Here is a 19304-nt window from a genome sequence, read left to right as displayed (position 1 = left end):
CACAGCTGATCACATTGTAAAGAGCCTATGTCATAGGCTCTTCACGGTGGTTGGAGACACTGCACTACCGAGCGCTGTGTTGGAAGCCCCCAGGGGCGCCCACGAGTGGCTTGTTCTGCTGGACATCATATGATGTTCAATCAGAACGGGAGAGCCACCGCTGGCCGCCATTTTGCTATAGGCCGGGCGGGATGTGGTGAAAGAGAGACTTGACAATGTATTTTAACATTAGGTTTGAGTGACACTTTAAAAGTCTTTAAAAACATTTTAAAGTAGACTGCCATGGAGGTAGCATTTTCAGGCGGAGCCCAGTAAAACTGATGTTTCTCAATACAGTTTTTAGTTTTTTTTTTTTTCATTGCTGTGCAAATCACATGTGATGTCTGTGCAATGCAAATTCAGCCATACAAACTGGCTGAATTGCATCACATTTGGACCAAACTCGTGCAGGACCCTTTTTTTGTCCGCACCAGAATCGGATGCAAATCGGAATTCCTGTCCGAATTCACAGTTCACAGTGCGATCTACGAACTGATCTGAGGGTATCCATTAACTTATATTGATACCAGCAACGGTACGCAGAAGGCATTGTGAACTGTGATGTATTCTTTAGAGAAAAGCAGAGAAAAGGAATTGAGATCTCTGCTCCGTCCACATCCCTGGCCACCACCAGAGTACTTCTTATACAGGAGTTTGTCTCTTGCCATTATTCATGTAATCTGCTAATCACACCAGCATGGTTACTATAGAAGCCACCAGTGTGTAGAGAGTACAGAAGACCAAGCAGTGCTCTACTTTAATGGTAAATTGTAGTATGCCCTAATGGCTAAAGGCTGCGTCTTTCCACTCCTACCTTAAGGTTAATGATTCATTAAAGAACTGTATAAAGAAGAGTGAATAACCCCTCTTTAAAGGTCAGTAAACCCAATGAATATGTGTAAGAGCTATGAAGGGATAACAGAAATACACATATTTGGCAACTAAAACAGTTGATCTGTCTATTTTGGTGGTTTATTTAGCTTTTGTTTTACGTTCAGCTTTAGGAAGTTTGTGTGTTAAAGTTTCGTGTGCTTGTTACAGTTTAGCAAAGCTAACATTTTAGTTGTTGCTGAGATGAACCGCACCCCACCATATACAGTAAAACCTTGGTTTGAGAGCGTTTTGCAAGACAAGCAACATTTTTTAACAAATTTGGACTTGATATACAAGTGATGTTACATTTAGGCTCCTTTCACACGGGGCGGATCCGTTTGACTGACTCCACTCGCTCAGCGAGGGATCGCTCCATTGATCACCGCTGAGCAGGCGGATGACAGGTCCGTCTCCGTTCACTGTGCAGACTGTCCCGCTCTCCTCTATGGAGTAATTGGATGAAAACGGACCGCTTGTCTGTTTTCAACTGATCCCATCCGATCTACCAGATGGATGGAAAATAGGATCACAATCTGTCTGGATTTGGCGAACAGGATCGGATAGCGGCAGATGTCAGCGGACATGTCACCGCTGACATCCGCCGCTCCATAGGGGTGAATGGATGGTCCGATGAGGTCTGCCTGAAAAACTGACAGGCGGACCTGATCGGACAGCCCATGTGAAAGGGGCCTTAGGCTTGATTCACACTGCCGTGACACAATTGTGTGACTTTGATGCAACATTAGGCTTGGTTCACACCTATGCAGTTTGCTTTTTATTCGTTTCTGCAGTGCATTTTGCATTTTTGCACATACGTTTTTGACGCATTTTTTGCTAGGTTTTTGGTGTATTTTGCAATTTTTAAGCTTTTTTTTGGCCAATTTGTTGTTGGGTGGATTAAAAAACACACATTGTTGCAAAATTGCTGCAAAAACGCACTATATGTATTTTTGCAGCTTCTCCATTGAAGTCTCCTGAACAAAAAAACTCATCATTTTGCTTTAAAAAAAGTTCCTGACCCTTTCCAAAGACGCAGCAGCTGAAAAAAGCATGTGAGCATGTCCCATAGGAAACCATTTTAAACGGACTGTAGTGCGTTTCTGCAAAAAGCATTTAAAAAAACGCATAGGTGTGAACCGTCCTTAGAGTCCATGGGACTTGACATGCATCAGAGTAGTGCAGGGACCTTCTTTGAAGTTGCATTAATTGGAAGGGCTGCAATTGAAATGAATGTGTTTTGACTTGATTTAGGGTAGATTTACTAAAACTGGAGCACTCAGAATCTGGTGCAGCTGAGTATGGTAGCCAATCTGCTTCTAACTTCAGCTTGTTCAATTAAACTTTGTCAATAAAACCTGGAAGCTGATTGGTTTCTATGCAGAGCTGCACCAGATTTTGCACTCTTCAGTTTTAGCGAATAAACTCCTAAGGGTCGCAAGTTGCATGACAAATTGCAGCAGTGTGAACTAGGGCTTATTCATTGGATCATCTGTTGCATGTATTTAGAACATCTTTTTCCAACCAGGGTGCCTTCTGGCTTCTTCAGGGGTGCCTTGGCAAAATGCCTAAAAATTGCCTCATGTTCCCCAAAAAATGTCAACAAACCAACAAGTAGATCAAGCCTGTCTTTCTGTTATACAAACCACTGATTTTTTTTTTTGTGCATCGTTACAATTTTGGGCACTGTGAGGTCCAGGCACTGGCATTCCAAAAACTGATGATGTAATTGGTTGATAAGGAAGACGTCCGATGCCTTCATCTTTGTTTGCCCTTCTCCGTCAGCACTGGGGGTCACTTTAGCTGAGTGAGGGGGAAGAGGAATGCTGGAATACTAGTTGGTATATTTGTTTTGTAAAAATAAATCACCTGTAATGTTGGATGTCCTACTTGTGTGGATGTTGGTCCGTTATGTAGATCTATTTGTTTAGTTCTTTACATTTTAGAGTGTGGGGCCTTAAGATTGTGCCCAAATGTAAAGGGTGCCTTGGCTGAAAAAAGGTTGAGAAACATTGATTTAGAAGACTGTCCAAGCTGTCAAACAACGTGTGTTTTGAAAAAATCTTATAGGTATGAGATGACTGTACTGATCAGGAAGGTGATATTTTGTGTTGCACTGTACAGGTACAATGTAAGCCAGTTAGAGGAATGGCTACGGGACAAGAATCTGATGAACAGCGGGGCCAAAGAGACCCTGGAACCCTTAATTCAGGCTGCCCAATTGTTACAAGTGAAGAAGAAAACATATGAAGATGCGGAGGCTATCTGCTCAATGTGCAATGCTCTGACCACTGCTCAGGTAAGGGGACTGTATTTACTGTGAGGATATGAGTCCATCCAGAAGGTTGATGTTTGCCATATGGTCTCTGTGCTTTGTATGTTAATGACCAGCTGCAAATCGGTGCCACTTTGCTTACACAACCAGCATTTTACCAAGTGACGTTAAGTCATGTTATTTTATAGTTTTTTTCTGTATTCTGTATTGTTTTTAGTTAGAGTTTGTTGGACCCACCATTCCAAAACTATGGTCACTAATAGTGAATCCTCCACCCTCCTTTGCAACTTAAAGTGATTGTAAAGCCACTTTGCTATGTTCATACATTCCCCAGTGTTCAATAATGTTATGTGCCCCAGTGTTTGTCCTTTATATAAAAAAATGCTGTTCTATACCTCATTTCAGAGCACCGCTCAGCGCTCACATGACTGCCCGCCTCTCTCCTCCCCCAATCTGACAGCTACAGTGGGAGGGGCTGAGAATCCCCTGCTGACGTTAGCCGGGAGGAGGAGAGGAGAGAAAGAGAGCGGCGGGCGGTCATGTGTGTGCGCCGAGCGGCGCTATGAAATAAGGTATAAAACTGCATTTTTTTTTATAAAGCACATACACTGGGCACATAACATTATCAAACACTGGGGATTGCATGAAAATTACAAAGTTATTTTAGCAGCAGGAAGGGAGGGGAGGGGGCGGCAATGTCATGAGCTGGCAGGCAGGGACGGGAGGGAAAGGAGGACAGAGGAGATGAGAGGCACATAAACTGACCATGGCATCAGGGGCTCAGCAGCCATGATAAATGTGGTCAGTTTACAGGAAGGGGGGCAGAACCAGCCAGGTATTTTAGATGATAGAAAGGGTCAAATTACACAGCACAAGCACTGTGCTGTTCATGTTTTAAGGATCCTTTTTTTTTTTTTTTTTTTTTTTTTAGGGTAACAAACGCTTTAACAGCCTGCACTCTTGTAGAAAGGCTATGCCCATTACAGTACAACTAAAGTCAAAACTTTTTTCTTTTTTTAGTTTTCTATACATATAGAGTAGAGATGGATTAGAACATCTATCAGTTTTTATTGCTATCTGTACCCCTCTTAAGGAGATTCACCTTCTCCATTTGTCTTGTTTACCGTTATCATTGAAAGTGAAAGGAAAAGAAAGTCCCCATTTTGGGTTGTCTCCAGAAAAGTATTATAGGGGAAATCTTCCAATGAGCACACTAGTTCTGGTGATCTTGGGGTCCCTATGGGATTCCCCTATTTTCCTCTCTCTTCCTGTTTTGGCTATGGGACAGGAAGTGTAGGGAAATCTCCCCAACGGGACACATATGGCAGAAAATAAACTGACAGGGGTTATGACCCTCTTTTACGCTATCCAAAATGAGAAAAAAAAAAAGTTTTGCCTATATTTCTGCTTTAAGTTAAACAGTATTTGTCAAGTTAGGTACTAATGTTGGACAAGAGGACTTGTCTCACCACTGACATTCCAAGTCATTCCAAAAGTGTTCAGTAGAATTGAGGTCATGGCTCTTAGCAAGATAGTAGAGTTCCTCCACAGCAAACCTTGTCTTTATGGAACTGGCTTTGTGTGTAGAGGCACAGTCCAGCTAGGACAGAAAGGGGCCTTTCCCAAAATCTTTAGAAGCACGCCATTCTAAATGACTACTGGTAAACTTTCCATATGGTTTGTAAAAAATTGAAGAATAATATCTTGTCTTTTTACAGATTGTGAAGGTGTTGAATCTCTATACCCCTGTAAATGAGTTTGAAGAAAGGGTACTGGTAACGTTTATACGCAACATACAGGTACGGTATGATTTTTAATGTTTGGTCATAGGACATATCTTCCACATGTTTTGATACACTTGAGAATGATTTATGGCCTCAGCATAAATTACTAATATGTTTGTATTGCTGTGTTTGAGTTGGGTACGCAGTCATAAATGGATAACGAGGGAAGTAGGAAACCTCTTTATTAATGGACAGTAAAACAACAAATACAGTTTGTATTGGTAATAAAAGTGTACAGATTAATAATACAAGATGTGGTCGTACACAAAACACCTGGTAAGACAGTCATGTCCATAAATATTGGGACATTGACACAATTCTAATCTTTTTGGCTCTATACACCACCACAATGGGTTTGAAATGAAACGAACAAGATGTGCTTTAACTGCAGACTTTCAGCTTTAATTTGAGGGTACTTACATCCAAATCAGGTGAACGGTGTAGGAATTACAACAGTTTGTATATGTGCCTCCCACTTTTTAAGTGTCCAAAAGTAATGGGACAATTGGCTGCTCAGCTGTTCCATGGCCAGGTGTGTGTTATTCCCTCATTATCCCATTTACAAGGAGCAGGTAAAAGGTCCAGAGTTCATTTCAAGTGTGCTATTTGCATTTGGAATCTGTTGCTGTCAACTCAATATGAGATCCAAAGAGCTGTCACTATCGGCGAAGCAAGCCATCATTGGGCTGAAAAAACAAAACAAACCCATCAGAGATAGCAAAAACATTAGGTGTGGCCAAATCAACTGTTTGGAACATCCTTAAAAAAAAAAGAACGCAGCGGTGAGCTCAGCAACACCAAAAGACCCGGAAGACCACGGAAAACAACTGTAGTGGATGACCGAAGAATTCTGTCCCTGGTGAAGAAAACACTCTTCACAACAGTTGGCCAGATCAAGAACACTCTTCGGGAGGTAGGTGTATGTGTGTCAAAGTCAACAATCAAAAGAAGACTTCACCAGAGTGAATACAGAGGGTTCACCACAAGATGTAAACTATTGGTGAGCCTCAAAAACAGAAAGGCCAGATTAGAGTTTGCCAAACAACATCTAAAAAAGCCTTCACTGTTCTGGAACAACATCCTATGGACAGATGAGACCAAGATCAACTTGTACCAGAGTGATGGGAAGAGAAGAGTATGGAGAAGGAAAGGAACTGCTCATGATCCAAAGCATACCACCTCATCAGTGAAGCATGGTGGTGGTAGTGTCATGGCGTGGGCATGTATGGCTGCCAATGGAACTGGTTCTCTTGTATTTATTGATGATGTGACTGCTGACAAAAGCAGCAGGATGAATTCTGTATTATCTGCTCATATTCAGCAAAATGCTTCAGAACTCATTGGACGGCGCTTCACAGTGCAGATGGACAATGACCCGAAGCATACTGCGAAAGCAACCAAAGAGTTTTTTAAGGGAAAGAAGTGGAATGTTATGCAATGGCCAAGTCAACCACCTGACCTGAATCCGATTGAGCATGCATTTCACTTGCTGAAGACAAAACTGAAGGAAAATGCCCCAAGAACAAGCAGGAACTGAAGACCGTTGCAGTAGAGGCCTGGCAGAGCATCACCAGGGATGAAACCCAGCGTCTGGTGATGTCTATGCGTTCCAGACTTCAGGCTGTAATTGACTGCAAAGGATTTCCAACCAAGTATTAAAAAGTGAAAGTTTGATGGATGATTGTTAATCTGTCCATTACTTTTGGTCCCTTAAAAAGTGGGAGGCACATATAAAACTGTTGTAATTCCTACACTGTTCACCTGATTTGGATGTAAATACCCTCAAATTAAAGCTGAAAGTCTGCAATGTTTGTTTCATTTCAAATCCATTGTGGTGGTGTATAGAGCCAAAAAGATTAGAATTGTGTCGATGTCCCAATATTTATGGACCTGACTGTACATACACACATGGCATATTAATTATATACATATATACGGTATGTATGATACAGTCAACGACAGTGTCAGAAGTTAAAATTGGCATTTTTTTTAACTTTGTAGATAGAAAAAAATAAATTCTTTGTGTGAACAGTTATTGTTGGTACAGTCTTCAAGTTTTGGGCGTTTATAGTCTTTCAATTTCATGGTCACTGAAATTCCTTGCACCCAAATATTGCACATAATGTAAAACTTTAAAGCGAATGTACTGCTTTGATTGAGGAAGGTGATGGAATTGTATTAGCTTGGTCATATTTAATGAGAATTATGGTTCAATCAAGTTGTCAGTGTCGGCAGTGTTTTTGGGGTGTACAGGCATTCACCTTGACACAATAGACTTGCATGGAATCTGGATGGACACTCACATTATCCAAGGTCTTTGCCCAGTAACACTGTCTTTATGGGCAAGTGTTGTGCCCACTCATGAATATTGGGATCAGAGCACCTTTATTATAAAAAGTATGAAACTTTTGCCGGCTTGAATAACAGAAAAAAGTAAGGTGAGGTTGAAGGTTTATAGAGGGTGATTAGCAAGAAAAAGAAACTAGCAGGGTTTGTAGGATGGATAAATAAGCCTTTCATTCTCTACAGCTATCCAGTGATTATTGTTATGAAGACTTAAAGTGGTTCTAAAGGCTCAAGGGTTCTTACCCATTTTTATGCATAAAGATAAAAACGTCTGTGTGCAGCAGCCTCCCAGCACCACAATACTTACCTGAGCCCAATAGCGATCCAGCATTGTGAACGAGAGCCTCGGCTCTCTGGGGACTCTCACTCCTCATTGGCTGAGACAGTCAATCACAGCCAGTAAGCCAAGGGGGTGGGGCCGAGTTATGGCTCTCTGTGTGAATGGACACGCAGAGCAGCGGCTTAGGAGCAAGCCTGCTCGGGTGCCCCCATAGCAAAGCTGCTTGCTATGGGGGGACTTGGCAGGAGGGAGGGGCTAGGGGTGCCAGCAGGGGGCTTCAGAAAAGGAGGACTGGGGCTGCTCTGTGCAAAATCATTGCACAGAGCAAGTAAGTATGATATGTTGTTTATTTTTTTTAAAACCAAGGATTTAATACCACTTTAAATGCATACATTGTTAGCTGTCACTTCATAATGTGTGGAAATTAAAATTTCAATATAATTTAATTTTCTGGCCAGTGTAGGGAGGAGAGGTAAAGGACTCTGCTGTCTTAAAGTGACATTAAAGCTTCCTTTCTTATTTAAGTAAAATAATAAACATGTTATACTCACCCGCTCAGTGCAGTGGTTTTGCACAGAGCAGCCCCGATCCTGCTCTTCTGGGGTCTCCCGCTCCTGGTTCCTCCCCCCCCCCCCCACCCCCGCCGAGTGCCCTCATAGGAAGCCGCTTTGGGCCCGATCTGGAGCTGGGCTGTTTGCATCTATTCAGACACACAGCCTGGCTTGGCCCCACCCCCCGCTCTCTGCTCACATGTTTTGACTGACAGCAGCAGGAGCCAATGGCTTCTGTTGCTCTAAGCCAAGCCTGTGAGAGCCAGGAGAGAAGCTGCTGCAGAGATGTGCACAGCGCTGGACTGAGATTGGGCTCAGGTGAGTGTTTAGGGAGGCGGCGGGGGGGTAGCTGCATGTAAAATGTTTTTTACCTTAAAGCAGAGAACACATTAAAGCATTATTGGTGTTGTTTAAATCTTTTTTTTTTTTTTTTTTTCCAATAACAAACATGTTCTACTTACCTGCTCTGCTGCAGTAGTTTTGCACAGAGCTGCCCGGATCCTCCTCTTCTTGGGTCCCACACTTGGTACTCCTGGCTCCTCCCTCCTGCCGGGTGCCCCCAGAGCAGGTAGCTTGCTCTGGGGGCACCCAAGCTGGCGCACTCCTGATCCGTGGATCTGTGTGTCCATTCACACACATGGAGCCGTGGCTCGGCCCCGCCCCCTCCTTCTCCTGATTGGCTTACTGGCTGTGAATGAGAGCAGCGGGAGCCAATGCCTAAAAGCCAATCGGAAGTGCGAGTCCCCAGAGAGGCAAGGCTCTCGTTGACATCACTGGGAGAGAGGGGGCTCAGGTATGTGCTGGGAGGGGGAGGGAGGGCAGGCTGCACACAGAAGTTTTTTTTTTACTTTCATGAATAGAATGCATGAAGGTAAAAAACCTTGTGCCTTTACAGCCACTTTAAGGTAAAAAACATTTTACTTTAACAACCTTTTTAAGGTGGCCATACACTAGTATGTAGGATGGAACGTTCGTAGGAATATTCGTATGAACATTCTAATGAAATTTATCTGTGCATTTAATGAGTTGATGTATGTGGTTAGAAAGTACTTCAAAATTGTGTTTGCTGTTAACATTTGATTTAGGAATAAGTGGACTTTCCCCAAACAGAAACCACATACACTGTTAGAAATTACATTTTTAAAGAAAAATTTTCCATCCTGCTTCAGATTTTTTCATCGGTATAGTCAAAAAGTAAATTGATTTGACCCACGAACTATTAGAAAATTGAACAAGTGTTCCTAAAACAAGATTTTTACCAGTGCATGGTCAACTTAAAGCGTAACTAAAGTCCCAGTACTTGCCTCTCCTTTAGGCTGGGTTCACACTTATGCAAATTGGATGTGGGTTTCCCCGCATCCAATTTGCATGACAGAAGAGTGTGCCCGACTCTCAATGGAACCTGGTTTATACAGCTCCAGGGGAAGTACGGAGCGAATTGCACAGCGGTCCTGTGTGTCATTGGCTCCGTTTTAGGTCTGAACTTGGGTAAAAATTGCACAGCGGTCCCGTGCTGTCAGCTGCATCAGAATCAAGTGTGAACATAGCTTTAAAGTGTTTGTAAAGGAAAAAAAAATTATAAAAAAAATAAACATGTTATACTTAGCTGCTCTGTGTAGTTGTTTTGCACAGAGCAGCGCAAACCTTCTTTCTGAGCTACCTGGCTGGCGCTCTGGGCTCCTCCCCATTGCTGAATGTCCCCATAGCAAGCTGCTTGCTGTGGGGGCACTCGTGCATGCTTGTTTCCGAGTCGGCTCTCTGCGTCCATAAGACAGAGAGCGTGGTTCAGCCCCACCCCCGCCTCACTAGCTTTGATTGATATAATGCATGAAGGTAAAAAACCTAGAGTCTTCACAACCAATTTAGTGGTCCAACATCCCTTGCTGGCATCTTCTCCCTTGCTTCCTCCATGTGACAGGCTGTGGTCATCTTAATTGGCTGTCGTGGGATGATATCAGTCCTGCACATGTGCCCGAAGTTCAGTCATCCTGGCACACAGACGTTGTGTCGGAATGTAAACTGATCTGTACTTGGGTGCATGCTAAAGAAGACTGCGGACAGGCAGGTAGGTTTATTATATTGCAGAAAAGACCTTCCTTACCTCTTCTGCAACAAAAGCACTGTCTGCTTGCAGTCTTTAAATCTGGGACTTTCGTTCCTTTTGAAGTCACAGGACTGTGCCTACTCTGAATGTGTATAACCAGTAAAATTGTGAAATACTTTGATCTAAAATGATTTTGTCTATTTTCCCACAGTTGCATCTAAGGGACCGGAAAGACGCTCCTTAGCTGCTAATAGATGCCAAGCACATCTTCCCTGTCACCTTCCCCTTTAACCCATCATCTCTGGCTTTAGAAACCATTCAGATCCCAGGTAGTCTCAGCCTAGGTTTCATCGCTCGTGTGTAAAGAAAGCCACACTGGGGGGGCGGAGCTAGCAGCTGGTATGTGAACAGCGCTGAGCCGGAGCTCCGTGCAGGACAACGAATCCTTCAGCCAACCTGGGTGTCAGAGACACAGATTCTCCACACCAAAGCCTTCAGTACTCACTCTGGACCTGGCAGACCGCTGTGGTATGGTTAAATCCGGGCGAGCGCCCATGGAATCCTCGGCGGAGCACCTCTCAGTATGCCTGGGGATCTCAAGATGGCGGCGGCCATGAGGCAGATGAACCAAGCCCCAGCAATACACAGCAGAGCGGAACGGATCGGCCCCCCTCTCACTCTGGCAAGGTAAGCCCGCTGCCCCCTAGAACTAAGGGATTGAGAAGAGGACTCTCCCTGGATGGGCTACCACAGGAAGAACTGGGGGACATAACGCCAGAGGTGGGGGAGGGGGAGCCATCTCTAAAACAGATTATGGAGGCTATATGTACCTGCCAGGCCACACTGACTGAACACATTGATGGAATAAGGGCTGAGATGTCGTTTTTAAAGAAGGATGTACAGACCATTAGAGAAAGGGCTACTGAAGCTGAACAGAGAATTAGTGACCTGGAGGATGTAGTCCGCCCTCTGGAGCATAAAGTGCAGAATATCCACTGTTAAAATGCTCATACAGATAAGCTCGGAGACATGGAAGACTGCCAAAGGAGGAACAATATTCGCCTGGTTGGTTTCCCTGAGAAAGCAGAGGGCAAACAACCTGAAGACTTCCTTGAAATGTGTCTTAAGGACAATATGGCGGATGATACCTTTCACACTTGTTCGCCATAGAGAGGGCCCATAGGGTCCCATCAAAGAAAGCCACACTGCCTCATATCATTTTGGATGTGAATCACCCAGACATGTAAGCTGCAATTAAAGCATTATGGAGTCCACCACTGCATCTCTAAATGCATGACTTGTACATCTTCTGCATTTTGTAAATCATGTATAAGAGACTGATAGAAAGATGTCAGTTGGTACGCATACAGTGGAATTGTCCTTAAAGCCTATTGTTTAGGTAATTTGCCTTGATAATAAAACGCCATTCTGGGTCACCAGTTGTGTTCCTAAAATAGCCATTCCCGTCCTAATAGGAGATAAACACAGGTTACATGTAATATATTTAAATACATTTTCTTAGTGTAATTCCGTGATTCACTGGAAGCAGAAAGGAAGCTACACGTTCTTGTGGTAGACTATATGGTAATCGGTCATTTCATCACTATAGGTGTATGAATACCTGTGTACACTTGTAACAATAGCCAGACCACATCATTATTTATGTTAAAAGAACAATTATATAAAAGTATTAGACGATAAAGAAATCAGCTTTACATGTAATGTAGATGATGTTTATTTGTTAGTACCGTGGTTTACTATGCATATAAAATGTGCTGCTGTGTTTTTGTGTTGCTCTAATGTTACGATATCCGTATTCGGCACTACACAATAAAATATTCATCTCTTTATTATCGAGTATGTTTACAGTCCAATGTGATCTGTTTATTAGGGTAAGCCACAGAATAGGCTGGATTCCTTATCTCTGGAAACAAGGAACAGGCACCTTAAGCACATATGGATTACTGATAAAAATTGCTGTTTTTAAATAAAATAAATAAAATATATAAAAAAAAAAAAATAGAAGCCTTAACCACTTCCTGCCCGGCCTACAGCAAAATGACGGTCGGTCGGTGGTTCAGTTATCCTGACTGGGCGTCATATAACGTCCTTCAGGATAACAGCCGCCGCGCCCGTGGGGGCGTGCATCGCAGTGATCGGTGGAGCGGTGTGTCAGTCTGACACACTGCTCCACCGATCTTGGTAAAGAGCCTCCGGGGGAGGCTCTTTACCACGTGATCAGCCGTGTCCAATCATGGCTGATCACGATGTAAATAGGAAGAGCCGTTGATCGGCTTTTCCTCACTCGCGTCTGACAGACGCGAGTAGAGGAGAGCCGATCGGCGACTCTCCTAACAGGGGGAGGTGCGCAGCCCCCCTCAGATGACCACACTGGACCACCAGGAACGCCACTAGGACCACCAGGGAAGGGGGCAACATGTGCATCCCATCCAAGTAAATACAGTCCTCGCACCGATGTACAGCGTGGTAGCTTGAAAATTAGATGCAAGGTAAATACATTTCCCTCTGTTTGCATGCGGTTTAGGTGTCTCAATTACTGTATGTCCATCTTGCTCTAAATATAATTATAAGAAAAAAATCTATATGCTTTTAAATCTATTTTCAGAGGTGTAAAGTAGTTTAATCAATTCCCAGTTCTCCTTTCCTTTCTTTGAGGACACTAAAGCTAGCCATTGTAAGCTGGAATTTTGTTTATTCCCACTGAATTTGCTAAAACTTGAGTCTTAGGTGGCCCTGTCAGCACCACCTGGCTCGATAGAAGACAAAGTAAAAATTGTAAAATCTAAAAATTGACCGAGTCAGTTGGAAAATTATCTGCGAAACAGTGATTCATTCCTACCAGATGCAGTCAATGTTCTTGGTTTCCAAGAAAGAACTTTAGTAAATGATCTCGGATTTATTGATTACATGTGTGCAACCAGAACATCAAATGTGGGGGGGGTGTCATAGAATTCATCCCCAGCGAAACCCACACCTGCCACTGGTTTTTCTATGAACTGCATGTTTTAGTGCCATAGAAATCAGGCACATTAACATTTAGAGTCCCGGTAACTAAAAAAATAAAGACTGCCATGCTAGACAAATCTAGCTTCTTTATGTGTGACATTATCATCTTTATAAGAAGGCTGGTACACAGAAACCGGGCGACATTCGGCCAGTGTGTTCAGCAGCCTTTCCGACAGAAGCTGGCCTAATGTCCGGCTTCTGTGGAACGAGAATGTTGGAAGACCAGCAACCGGTTAGCGCTAACAGTCAATGTCTGGTGTGTTCTGGGGGGGGGGGGGGGGGGGGGCTGGAGTCTCCTTGTCAGCACACAACAGCTCAGTTGGGGAGATCGGTGTACTGACATCATAGTACAGTGAGCTCCTCAGATTTTTTCATTCAGCCCGCTAGGTTGAACAGAAAAAAAATTGTATGTGTGTACCAGGCATTAAGCTGTCCATATACAAACCAAATTTTGACCAGTTCCTGATGGGCTGGCCAAAATGTGATCCATGGGTGGCTCTGGCTGGTACCTTTCCTGCTTGCCATCCTTTAATTGCAAAGTTTAATGCCGCGTACACACGGTCGGACTTTTCTTCTACAAAAGTCCGGACGCCGACGGACAAAATATGGCTGACAATCCGATCGTGTGTGGGCTTCCCCGGACTTTCAGCGGACTTTTCCAGCGGCAAATCTGACGGACTTTAGATTTGAAACATGCTTCAAATCTTTACGTCGTAACTACGCTGGACCCAGAAATCCGCTCGTCTGTGTGCTAGTCCGACGGACAAAAACCCTCGCTAGGGCAGCTATTGGCTACTGGCTATGAACTTCCTTATTTTAGTCCGATGTACGTCATCACGTACGAATCCGTCGGACTTTGGTGTGATCGTATGTAGGCATGTCCATTCGTTAGAAAGTCTGCCGCAAGTCTGCCAAAAGTCCATCGAAAGTCTGTCGGATAGGCTGTCGGACTTTTGTAGCCGAAAAGTCCGACCGTGTGTACGCGGCATAAGGAGTCGGGCAGAGAATGGTTAGCCGAACAGCACTTACATCCAGCCAGATGCACTGTACAGATTTTTTTGACAGCCGGTGATAGCCACAGAGATTTGTCCATCCATGTTTAGCAAAAAAAAAATCTGTGTGTATGGCCAACTTTAAATACCAAGAGTTTTGATATAGAAGATCTTTATGTTTAGTGTTAAAATGGCGTTGGGATAAAACTACCAAATGTATTGGTGTCAATTTGCAAAAAGAATTGAGGATATTCACTCTACAAAGTAAATTTTCATTTTGTAGTTTAATTTTTACTTAGCTTGGTGAATGTGGGGAAAATTCTTCTTGCTAAATTAACATTAATTCATTTTTCTTTAGTAAACTAACCTAATGTGTTTAATGCGAGCATCGCTTGAACTGCATATTTTAAAAGCTTTGATACTTAAATTTTGATAAAGAATTCCTCCTGCCAACCTCATTAAAGCTTTCTCCATACACTTGTATCTAGATTTATTTATATCCACCTAAGTGGCTTCTTTTAGCAGATACACGTTCCCCCTTGGGTGCTTAATTCTTGATATAATGCCTTCATATAGTTTGTTTTTTGGGTTTTTTTTTTTTTTTTTCAAACTTGCTCACAAGGTTGTCAAACAGCAGTGACAACCAATCAAAAAAAAGAGGAAAGGGGAGGACTTGCACGTATGTGATTGGCAAGCAGATGAGAGAAAGTCAAATTTGCAGCTGGGGGAGAGAGACCTTTTGAAATGAAGCTCTTAAGACTGTGTAGAGAATACGTCCTTTAGTATAAAAATGGCTTCCTTACCACATTTAAGAATAGTGAGTATCAAATACTGGTTATCATTCCATGTGGATTGGTTGATGGGCAAAAAAAAAAAAAAAATAAGATCTTTGAAAAACGTTCACCATGCATGATCTATTCTAGTCAAGGTGGTCAATGCACACGGTGCAGGATACAATGTTTCTCGCGTTTATTTCATTATGACATTAAGATGTAACTTATTCTTTACTAAACTAGGTACCAGAATAGGACTCCTTTCTTAATTCATACTTATACTTGAAAGAAAAAGGTTGTTGTTGCTGAATTTCATTTAGGCAATAATAATAAAGAAGTCCATATGCTAAGAGTTATATTCTGTACTCTGTAATGTCATGCCTAGCAAATATTTGCATCATTAACACTGTAACTAATAAGCTATCACTGCAAAATGTAAAAAAATTTTTTAAAAATTCAAGAATTTGTCTAGCTATTTTATTACACCAAAATGGTGTGATTTTTTTTTTTTTTCTTTTCATGCTTGAACTGATTTTTTTAAAGAATTTATTTAAAAACAGGTGCATAATAATATGAGTGAGTGCTCAGGGGGTCCCCTGGGGACATGCATGCGCACAAAACGTGTTGGGTGGGGCCTGTGTGGGCTGACATCACACCGCCAACTCCACAAGTTGGATTGGTGGCCTCTGGAGTGAGTTTATTTGCATTTTTATATACTTTCCATGTGGATTGCTTATTTTATGTACAATTGGTCATATTTTAGTAAAATACTACACTATATACTTTTTCTGTATGGGCTCCATGGTGTGAGCTTTATATGCAGAGAAAGGATCACCAGCACCTGAGCTGTTGGAGTCTGATGAACATTGGGCAAAATATGAATTGGATGTGTATTTGCTTATACATTTCATCTATCTGGTAAGTGCATTGCAGAGGTGGTAATGCAGTGCACTGTTGGTGACAATGTGGATTATTTCTGCACTTGGAGACACTGCATATGCATTCTATAGGAAGGAAGATCGATGTTCATCCTTGCCCCTAATTTGGGGATTTCCAGCACAGTTTACACAATGAAAACAGGGCGGGTCTTAAAACCAATGGACATATATGTAAGTAGGGGTGAAACAAAATTGGGTGATAGGGGGTGCTAAAACCATTATATTTCCTATATAACATAAATTAAAGTGAATACGTGCATTAAAGTGCCATATTTTCTTGTATCATACAAACACAAAGTGAAAAGATACATAAATTGCAATATCAAAAAATATATATATATTAATAGTGAAAAAAACATTAATCAAATTATGCTTTTAAAGTCCATAATTCCAATGATGTGTCTCACAAGCAAAAGAGAATTCCATCACCAAATATATTGAATCCACCCAACGTGCTCCAAATTGAAAGCCGTTCACCAGATGGATATGACCTCTTTATTTAAAAAGATGGTCTAATGCGCTTTTGGGAAATCCTGGATTGGATACCCAGATGAGTCCTCTGTAATATGACCTCTTCTCCACCAGAATATCCCATATGGAAGAAACAAAAGGATAATTCCAATGTGCCTTAGCCTGGCACTGAGGATGGTATTAATTACGAAACGTACGTCGAGGCGCTTCCAGTCACGTCACTTCGTGGTCCCAGTTTCTGGTTTTCTCCCATGCACGAGTGGAACGCACGCCGGCTCTGGACGTGAGCCCAGCAGCAAGCGGCTCCATATGCAATCTCTGCAGGCTATCCTCAGTGCCAGGCTAAGGCACATTGAAATTATGCTTTTGTTTCTTCCATATGGGATATTGTGGTGGAGAGGAGTTCATATTACAGAGGACTCATCTGGGTATCCAATCCAGGATTTCCCAAAAGCGCATTAGACCATCTTTTTAAATAAAGAGGTCATATCCATCTGGTGAGCAGCTTTCAATTTGGAGCACATTGGGTGGATTCAATATATTTGGTGAAGGAATTCTCTTTTGCTCTTGGTGGGGGGTCTACTAATCCAGACGCATCATTGGGATTATGGACTTTAAAAACATAATTTGTTGTTTTTTTCACTATTAATATATTTGTGTGTGTTTTCTGATATTGCAATTTATATATCTTTTCACTTTTGTGTTTGTATGATACAAGAAAATATTGCACGTAAAGGGACTCATTCATTTTTATTTGTTATATATGAAATATATAATTATTCTAGCGCCCCCTATCACCCAACTTTGTTTCAAGTATTGCAATACATGTGAACCAAAAATTCCTGTTTTTATACAAATGTTTGCTTGTAATATGTAAGTGTGCACAGCAGTATGCAGGCAATTGAAATGCCTTTTAGACGTAGTTGGCTTAAGTACCTAATTTACGAAGGCTCCATTGACACTTGCGAATGGGGTTGCGTGCGAATACATGTGAGAACCCCATCAGCAGTTCCCGGGGATAAGCTGGGGGGAGCACTCCAATGAAAGCACCCGTTCAAATTCTCTCTCATGGAGCAGTTACCTGTGATTGATTGTCTATGGAGGCAGACAGTCTGCGCCCAGGGCCAAGCATTTACAGGTAATCACCGCTTGAGCAATTGCTTGCGAGCATCTATGACTAGCTGTGGGAGTTTTTCAGCTTCTTATTGCTTGCAATGGGGCTTCCTCCCTCAACTTATCACCAGAAACCCCTGATGAATTTCTCACATGTAACCACTTACACCTGTTTGAAAGTGGGAATGGGGCCTTAGCTTCCTGTAATCCCCAGTACAGTTGCAGTCTTGGACCCCTGCTGTACTGCATTGCACAGTGCTGTTGACCTAACACAGGGAACATGCTTTACAGGAGTGGAGAACAGAGAGATCTGTTTGAGCTGAGGTTTTTTTAACTGCTTAACTTTAGTTTAGTATGAAGGAAGGCCACATACCTGACTGTTCTATCTGGTAGGGGTGACTCGGATCACAAGAACGGTTGAGCAGTATAGCAATACCTAGGGCAGGTAGGAAAGTTGACAGGCCCTTTTTGTATTTTAAATATATACAGCAGGTAAAATAAGTATTGAACACGTCACCATTTTTCTAGGTAAATATATTTCTAAAGGTGCTATTGACATAAAATTGTCACCATATGTGTGTAACAACCTATGCAAACCACACATACAAAGAAACCAAAACAAATAAGTTCAGTGATTAAGTTATGTGTAATGAAATGGAACGACACAGGGAAAAAGTATTGAACACATGAAGAAAGGGAGGTGAAAAAAGGCATTGGAAGCCAAGACACCAGCTGAAATCTATTAGTAATTAGAAAGCAATCCTGCCCCTTGTCAGTGCAAATTAATATCAGCTGGTTCAGTCTCCACTGATGGCCTATAAAAATGTGTCTCATTACCAAGGTGTCACACAAGAAACATCTCATGATGGGAAAAAGCAAAGAGCTCTCTCAAGACCTTCCCAACATTATTGTTGCAAAACATACTGATGGCATTGGTTACAGAAGGATTTCTAAACTTCTGAATGTTCCAGTGAACAATGTTGGGGCCATAATCCAGAAGTGGAAAGAACACAATTTCACCATAAGCCAGCCATGACCAGGTGCTCCCTATAGGATTGCTGACAGAGGAGTGAAAAGAATTATCAGAAGAGTTGTCCATGAGCCAAGGACCGCTTGTGGAGAGCTTCAGAAAGACCTGGAATTAGCAGGTTCAATTGTTTCAAAGAAAACAATAAGTAATGCACTCAAGCACCATGACCTGTATTCACACTCACTCACCAGGCAAGACTCCATTGCAAGAAAAAGCACGTTGAAGCTCCTTTAAAGTTTGCTGCACAACATTTAGACAAGCCTGTAAAATCCTGGGAGAATATAGTCTGGTCAGATCAAACCAAAATTGAACTCTTTGGATGCTATAACACACACCATGTTTAGGGGTCAAATGGTACTGCACATCACCCCAAAAACACCCCTATACCAACAGTGAAGTTTGGAGGTGGGAACATCATGGTGTGGGGCTGTTTTTCAGCATGCGGTACTGGCAAACTTCATATCATTGACGGAAGGGTGAATGGAAAAATGTATCAAGACATTCTTGATAAAAATCTGCTGCCATCTACCAGGATGATGAAGACGAAACGAGGGTGGACTTTTTAGCAAGACAATGATCCCAAACACAAAGCCAAGCAAGCTATCAATTGGTTTCAAAGAGAGAAAATAAAGTGGCTAGAATGGCCCAGCCAATCACCTGACTTGAGTCCATCAGAAAATCTATGGAAAGAACTGAAGATCAGAGTTCATAGAAGAGGTCCAAGGAACCTTCAAGATTTGAAGACTGTGTAGAAGAATGGGCCAAAATCAC

The 19304-nt window shown here is 42.3% G+C and overlaps 1 protein-coding gene across 1 annotated transcript; it reads left to right on the top strand.

Annotated features, from left to right (window-relative positions):
- Positions 1-2986: 2986 nt before the first annotated feature.
- LOC141133912 (unconventional myosin-Va-like) lies at positions 2987-12046 on the top strand. The gene is made up of 3 exons (XM_073623528.1): positions 2987-3208; positions 4903-4983; positions 10401-12046. The coding sequence occupies exons 1-3, from the start codon at positions 2987-2989 to the stop codon at positions 10431-10433; spliced, it is 336 nt and encodes a 111-aa protein (XP_073479629.1). The 3' UTR covers positions 10434-12046.
- The last annotated feature ends 7258 nt before the right edge of the window (positions 12047-19304 follow it).

This window comes from Aquarana catesbeiana, linkage group LG03, assembly GCF_042186555.1.
Source record: "Aquarana catesbeiana isolate 2022-GZ linkage group LG03, ASM4218655v1, whole genome shotgun sequence".
Taxonomy (NCBI): Eukaryota; Metazoa; Chordata; class Amphibia; order Anura; family Ranidae; genus Aquarana; species Aquarana catesbeiana.
Note: the sequence above shows the minus strand (reverse complement) of the source record. Positions and strands in the feature narration are given on the sequence as shown.